The sequence below is a fragment of the Sinocyclocheilus anshuiensis genome, unplaced genomic scaffold (assembly GCF_001515605.1).
Source record: "Sinocyclocheilus anshuiensis isolate Anshui unplaced genomic scaffold, SAMN03320099.WGS_v1.1 scaffold411, whole genome shotgun sequence".
Classification (NCBI taxonomy): domain Eukaryota; kingdom Metazoa; phylum Chordata; class Actinopteri; order Cypriniformes; family Cyprinidae; genus Sinocyclocheilus; species Sinocyclocheilus anshuiensis.
Window position 1 is genome coordinate 117,300 of NW_015549608.1, and position 8,137 is coordinate 125,436.

An 8,137-nucleotide genomic window follows, 5' to 3' on the forward strand; every position below is an offset into this window, starting at 1 on the left:
ACTGATTGAGCAATTACATGAGGCATGAGATGTTCAGTCATGTTTATTCGCGTTAAAACTAATAGTACAGAGGAAGGAATGACCGCGTTCACTCGCGCTCCGCTCTGCACAAATCTGCGGGGCGTCACGGCTCAGACACCGGAACCGGAGCTGATTGCGTCCGCTCTAGTCAATGCTTGTGTTGGGATTATACCAGCACGTTTCTGAACCGTCCCAGAAGCGGCTCTCCAAGGCGTTTATACAGCGATCTGTCATGCCACATCAAATACTGTCAAAACGCCATTTATTATTTGAATTTCCAGAGAAAAAAAATAAAAAATAAAAAATAAAAAAAACTGTATTCGTTCGGTTCACATGCGTACCGAACCGAAAGACCCGTACCGAAACGGTTCGGTACGAATACGTGTACCGTTACACCCCTTATGTTTAATAGTGTCTCTAATTTAAACTTCAGTGCATAATAAAAAAAAAATAAATAAAAAAAAAAGTGTTTAAGTTTAATTCTGTGAATCAGTTTAAAACTGATTTAACAATTCATTAGCATGGTCACTCAAATGCTATTTTTTCATTCGTATACACATTTTTTTTTTTTTTTATGCATGTATGTGGGGGGAAAAATAAAAATAAATATATATAGTCCCCTTGGAATTATAAGGTTCTATCTGCATTCCGAGTAGTTTTGAGATATTGAGCTTCAAAGTTTTTGCATTCCATTCGACTGTGTATATAGAACCTTTTTGTTTTTTTTAAATAAAAAGTACCAAAATGTACACAACATTAAAAAAATCTATCATATAATGTAAATAAGTTGTCACAGAATAAGAATATGTAAACAACTCAATTTTGACAAATGTCAGATAGAACCTTATAATTCCAAGGGGACGTAGTCATTTTATTATTATCATATACAATCATTATATATAATAACAATTATATAAATATTGCAGTTTACTACTATGTATATTTATACTGGTTTATATAAATGGAAATTATTAATTATTCCTTATATTCATTTAGTGAAAAACTGTGGAAAATATATTTTACATTAAACTTTTTAAATCTAAACTTAATCTACTAAAAAAGTAGCCATTTTGCATTTCATTACGAACACATAAATAGAGATTATATATCTATTATTATAAAATTAATATAACCATATAATATAAAAATAAACATTGTTGTTTATTACGATGTATTTTTATATCGGTTCATAGGAAAATTATTACATATTTTTCATAAAGACAGATTTCTTTTATTTACATATACACACACATACAATATTTTGCTATTATTATTATTATATTATACTATAATAATCATTGAGTCTAGTCAACACCATTTTTTTTTTAGATATATTGCACAGCTCTAACAAGCACACTTCAGAAAAACATGGAATTTGAGTTTAATTTCTTCTTAGTAACTGAGCGTCTCGCACATATAATAAACACATGTTTCTGGAAATGGGCTTGTAGTGTGAATACTTTCAGGTGGGGATTTTAATGCATGCAAACAAAACAGCAAAATCATCTTTAAAAAGGTTTCTTATAACCAAAGGCAGCACTGCACGTGTGCCTGCCAACGTTACCTGATGGCTGCATTTCTGATAGCCCTGCCACAACTTACCCAAGGGTGTTGCCTGCCAGTCTGCCCAGTGTGTCAGAACCAGACAGGAACCAGGGCGGATCACTAGTCCTGCCTGGCCTGGAGCTCCTTCCTGCCCCTGAGACACTGCTCAACTTTGAACTGGAAACAAAAGATGGGAGATCAGTTACAAAACTATAGTTTTGCCATCACAGAGCCTGGAGAGCCCAAGCCTACGAGCCAATCGGCCTCTTGTACCGTGGGGCGACTAACATGGCAACACCCTTGGGAATCAGAACTGACTGCAGCTCATTCCTCAGGCAAGAGCTGTAGGAAAGGCTGGCAGGGAACTGCTAAAGATTTCCCCTAAATCATGTGCCATCATGCCCGCTAAATATTTTGGTCATAAACGAACACGGTGGATTGCTTGCGGTTCACAAAAGGAGATTTGCACTGTTGCGACATGGCTTCAATCCCAAAAACAAAACGAAAAAATGCACTAGCCCCCTTGCTCAGTTCAAGCAAAAATGCACAAACAAACCACTTCAAAGCGGTCATCATGAGCATAACGGGTCGTTTTTGCAGTTTATTTTCAATAAATGCTCTTTTCGTACTCAGAATCTTTGAATTCTAAGAGTTGTAATATATTTTTATGTCTTAAATTAATTTTCTGTACCACCAAATATTAAAGTGTTTATAAGCTAGTGTTGTAACATGCTTGCATGTGTATTTGGTTTTCACCATTTCAGTAATAAAACAACACTGCTGATAAAACCAGACAACAAAAGCTGGCCACACCTTTATAAAATGTTCTGAGTTGCTTCCATCTCAAGCACTTCATTAAATTCCCTCCCTTCAATCACTAAGAATATAATACAAGTGCATTTTTTTCCCATGCAACTGTAAGGCTACATTTATGGTATAATAACTGCATCATATATAGTGTTCATATTTGAGTGTATTTATGCTACACTAACATAAAAAAAATGTCTTCACAACAAAGCCCACAACACAACTTTAATCAGGTATAAGGTGGTTTATGCCGGTGAAAATTCTGTTTTAAGTGTGCTGACTTAAGACAAGCTTTTAATACATAAACCCAGAGCAATCATAACCAGAAGGTGCAGATCCAGAGTTATTTTGCATGCCAGCTCATACATGCATTTTCCATGCATATATCAGGGGTATTAATTCCTTACCCATCATTGCCATCGGGCTTGCCGAGCTCCAGTCGGTCGGGCTGGACAGCAAAGCTTATCCTGCAGATACGTCCATCCTGAAACAAAAGAACATATCATTTCTGCATTGCTCCGTGTTAATTAGACAAAAAAAAAAAGGTCATTATATATTCATTCTTGTGTCATTACTAACATATGTGACCCTGGACCACAAAACTAGTCTTAAGTGTCAATTTTTCGAAATTGAGATTTATACGTATGAAAGCTGAATAAATAAGCTTTCCATTGATGTATGGTTTGTTAGGATTTCGACATATTTGATCGAGATACAACTATTTGAAAATCTGTAATCTGAGGGCGCAAAAAAATCTAAATATTGAGAAAATCATCCTTAAAGTTGTCCAAATTAAGTTGTTAGCAATGCATATTACGAATAAAAAAATTACGTTTTGATATATTTACGGTAGGAAATTTACAAAATATCTTCATGGAACATGATCTTTACTAAATATCCTAATGATTTTTGGAATAAAAGAAAAATCTTTAATTTTGACCCATACAATGTATTTTTGGCTATTGCTACAAATATACCCCAGCGACTTAAGACTGCTTTTGTGCTCCAGGGTCACATATATGCTTTTTTTTTTTTCAATGCAACACAAAAGCAGAAATAGAAAATGTGCATTGCTCTTTAATATACAACAGTTCATAGTGAACCTGATAAACCTAATAAAATTCAAAAAGGGTCCTTCTAAAGCTGGAGAAACGTTCACTGTGAACTTCAGTTTTTATGGAAATTACACTGAATTCAATGCAAGTCACTTTGGATAAAAAGGTCTGCCAAATGCATAAATGTAAATGTAATGGATAAGAGCAAAAAAGGCATAATATTCATATTTAAAGTAAATTATTGCTTTAAAATACAATAACCCACATTAAAAAAAAATAATTCAGGTCTAAGAAAAAGCCTAAAGCAATGCATGATATAAAGTAACAGTGCTGCATAATAAATGTTACCTCAAGGAGAAATCCAGCATGATTTGGTCCAACCACACACTGCTTAAGTTTGGCCTGCTCCAATGGAATAAGGTGTGGATGACTGCCGTGCGGACAGAGAAATGTTAGCCAAGTGTTTTCACAAAACTCAATACTTCATTGATGTGGAAAGAACTCTAAAACCACTGCGCTTAAAATGCAAATGCTTGGTAAAACATACCTGTTACAATTGTATTTGTTGAGCTTTTCCGACACTTCACGGAGCCTGTAAGAAACATCAAAGGCATGTGATGCATTGGGCTTACAAAACCGATTCAATGTCCACAGAAAATAGGATTATACAACGCCTAAAATAATAATGTTCTTGCCACATTATCAAAGGCACAGCTGAATGCAGAGAGTCATCATTTATATTGGCTTGAGCAACAGCCAACACCTCTGAACCGAAACTGGCCAAAACCTTGGCAGGACAAAATCGAGAGAGAATGACTATTACGGTTTGAATAGAGAAAAACTGTAGGAGACGGAAGGAAAACTGAGGAACAGATCATGCCTCATGGTCAAAGGAAGCTAAGTGGCCTTGTGGGTCAATTTAACCTTTACAATGCAAATTATACATATATAAAAAGGGAATGAGACTGATTCCTGTCATGTTTAATATACACCCATAATGCATTAGGAAAATGCGATTTCAAAAACAGAACTGATGGTTCAAATAAAACCAGAGATCTAGCTTAAGTCCACAAACACATGACTCCTAAGTCATCAACATTTGTAATGTTTTTCACTTAATATAATGATTTTAGAATTTATAATTAAATTAAATTGTTTATTTGCAAAATCCATTATCGATCAACACTGATTTATAATTCCTTAAAGCCGTGTGGAGTAGTTTTATGATGGATGGATGCAGTTTTTTTAGGCTTCAAAAACAGGGGCTCCATTCACTGCCATTATAGCCTACAGCTTGGAAGAGCCAGGACCATTTTAAATATAACTGCGATTGTGTTCGTCTGAAAGAAGAATGTCAGATACGCCTAGGATGCCCTGAGGGTGAGTAAATCATGAGCTAATTTTCATTTTTGGGTCAACTATCCCTTTAAAATAGGTACAGGCTTAAAAACAAAGCATATTTTATCTCCAGTAAGAATCTCAAACAATGCATCCATCCCCTATAAATAATCATGCCTTGAAAGAGAAGTTCATGAGTTTATGAGGAAACAACAATCATAAAACTCAAGTAATAATAAAATAAGATGAAATGTAGTATGAGCCACAGTGAAGAAAAAAAATGGACAAAGGCTCTGCTGGAAACCTATTACAAATGATTGTTATTCCACCCGCAAGAACCTATAAAACCAATGACTCTGTATGAAAATAAAGAGATTTTAGGCAAAACAGTCAGACAAAAACAAATGCATACAATTTCCACCAGGAAACCTTGGGTATGAGTGCACCATGGACAAAGAACACACTTGGAAGGCCGTGTTGTGTGCTGTAGCTTTCATATGAGTAAATACATATGCACAGCAGACAGCGACATATGAAGAAAGACGTTAGCTTATGGCAGTGTGCAAACGGGTCCAAACTGGCTGAAGAAAAAAGGTTTCTCTCAGATGTTGGCCAACTTTAGTCCTTCAAGCTCTTCTTGGACAAAAAGTGTGTCATAAACTGGCTGTAAAACTGTAAAAATGGATGCATACCAAAACCTAGTACGCTGCCTACATAGGCAGCATTTCAAAGCACCATACACACTTTGTGTGTAGAGCATTTATATGATTTAAAAGACACAGAGTTGCTGCCTATGTAGTGCATTCCAAATAAGTCCCTCATGAGGCTTCAGTTAGGATGCTCACTTAGTAGGCAGCTCCCTAGGTTTTAGAACAGAGCCAATGTTTAGCTTGGCATACTAGTACAGCAACATGCCTACAGCATCATCTGAACCATGATAAGCGATGGAGACAGCTTCTGAACACATTTACAACACAAACGCCATGATGTTTACAAACGATAAGTCACTTTTCAAATTACATAGTCAAATTATTACATACAGTCATCTAAACCTATCAGTAAGGTCTTCAGATTCTCATATCATTTCAGTGCAATCAATACTGAAGCACTGAGCAGCTCCTCTCTGTAAATGACCTCTGTAGATTAACTCAGTATGAAAACAAGAGTAAAGTCCTAAAAGCAGCTCCTGCAAAAACCTTCGCCAAAGTACTTTAAAAAATAAAAAAAAATCAACATAACTATGTTCTCCCACAATACCATAATGCATGGCACAGCATATTATATTGCCATAAAGCAATTATTTTTACATATAATATTGCCAAAGCAACAATACACATGCATACACAAGTTTTTCAATACATGCACGTTATCATACAGACTAAAAAGCCCAAAAGCAATGTGCACAGAGAATATCCTTGCACAGCAGCAGTCTAAGCGACTGAGATCATGCTGAATCTAGCATGAAGGGGACACGTGTGCAGAAAGGTCCCTCGTTTCCTGTCAGCGCAGCGCAGCAGAAAAGCCTTCAAGTCACGGCTCATTATTGCAGGACATATCAGTGGACAATGAAGGATGGAGGTCTCCATGTACACGCTGAAATGTTAATGACTAGTGCAAGTATATAAATCGGCCTGGGGATGACAAATAGTAATAAACAGGACAAGCTAGCCATAGTGGTGAGAAATTCAAGAACGTGGTAACGTGTAGGGCACAAAGCGTCCAAACAAAATGCCTCAAAATTGCATTTAGTCTCGATGCAAGGCATGTTTTTTCCTTTGTTGGAAAGGATTTCCTTTTGTTGCATAAAGTGACAAACAATTTTCACACACATTTTAATTTTATAATGTAACATTTCCATGAAGTATTTACATAAATGGCTTAAGATTCTTTATTATCTGTACTATCAATTGCCTAAATGGCACCATTTACACTAAAGAACAGCACTAAAAAAATCTCATTACACCACCCAACTTATACACAATCTAAAAAAACTAACAATTTTTTTTGGTAAAGCATCTGTCAATCGAACTAAACTCAAAAACACAATATGGCTTTGCACGCTTACCCAAGCAAAAGGCTGCGTTTGAACGATGTCGTCTGTTGCGCTGCATGTTTTAAAGCGAAGTGTGGCACTGTGTTCACACGAGCAGCTCATGATCTGGTCTTGGAAACTCAATCTCTACATGCACTGCAAGTTTAACATGCACTTAGGAACGCAACATGCAGCAATTACAAATTCACAACATTTCTAACAGATTACAGCATTTCACTAGATTTGCAACAAGACACATTTTTTAAAACCTGCTTTCACACAGTTTTTCGCAAAAAAAAAAAAAAGGCTTGAGGGTGAAGAAGTTAAGACATAAATAAGTATTGTAATTTTAACAAAAATAACAAATATATTTACAAAAACTGAATCATTGGTGACTATTGCAAGTAAACATTTGCATAAAAAACAATTAACATACTTTTGTTTTATATTAACTTATAGACAGTAGTAATATATTACTGTCTTAGGGATAATATTAAGTACAATTATTATTATTTTCAAACGGTTTGTTTTCCTAAAAACACCAGTGTGAATGCAGGACACTAACGACCAAAATATTTTTCAGTCCAATTTAAAGTCCAGGTATGAGTCAATGCAAGGACTTTTTACTTTCTTTTTTTTTTTTTCTCCATTTGGTCATTGAAAAGGGATTGTAGCTCTTAATTTTAATCTCTCAAAATGCACTAGATGCATTTAATTTAAAAATGCACAAAATTTCCCCAGGTCCACCCACCATAGTCTTACAAAATCAGGTGCGAAAACACTGAATTTTAATATTAAACATTAGATACAGTCCAAAACAAAGATGAAATAAATGTGATGGCAAACAAAAGAATTTGCAGCAGAATATTGGTATTAAGTACACATAATGCATATATATTTGATATATTTGTAATGATTATAATAAACATACACACACATATATATATATATATATATACACACACACACACACACACACACACACATATACATATATATATATACATAAGCAATTAGGCTATACATTTACAAAACTGATAACAAAATAAGCATTTTAAGGGATTTTGATATACTAAAATGGTATGGAAACACTGAATTTTAATATTAAACATTGGATACAGTCCAAAACAAAGATGAAAATAAATGTGTAACTATTTAAGATGAAAAAACAAAAATTTGCAGCATATTAGTGTTAAGTACTCATAATGCATATACAGTGCATATATATTTATAATGTTTATAATCAACATTTCTTTATTCTAGTGTCATATAGGGGTGTGCGATATATATCGTCTGCGATAATATCGTAATTGTTGTTTTAACGATGTGCGATTTGACA

At 34.8% G+C, this 8,137-nt stretch overlaps 1 protein-coding gene across 7 annotated transcripts in view; it reads right to left on the minus strand.

The window, feature by feature from the left end:
- Nucleotides 1–8,137, minus strand: part of LOC107659085 (E3 ubiquitin-protein ligase UBR5-like) — a 65,166-nt gene that overhangs the window by 55,592 nt on the left and 1,437 nt on the right. For 6 of the 7 annotated variants that reach the window (XM_016447905.1, XM_016447901.1, XM_016447903.1 and 3 more), the window contains exons 2-5: nt 3,976–4,020; nt 3,777–3,858; nt 2,781–2,857; nt 1,624–1,743 (exon numbers count right to left, since the gene is read on the minus strand). In XM_016447905.1, coding sequence (XP_016303391.1) covers nt 1,624–1,743; nt 2,781–2,857; nt 3,777–3,858; nt 3,976–4,020 — 324 coding nt within the window. The remainder of the gene's footprint in view (nt 1–1,623; nt 1,744–2,780; nt 2,858–3,776; nt 3,859–3,975; nt 4,021–8,137) is intronic. The other variant, XM_016447904.1, reaches the window with a different exon arrangement.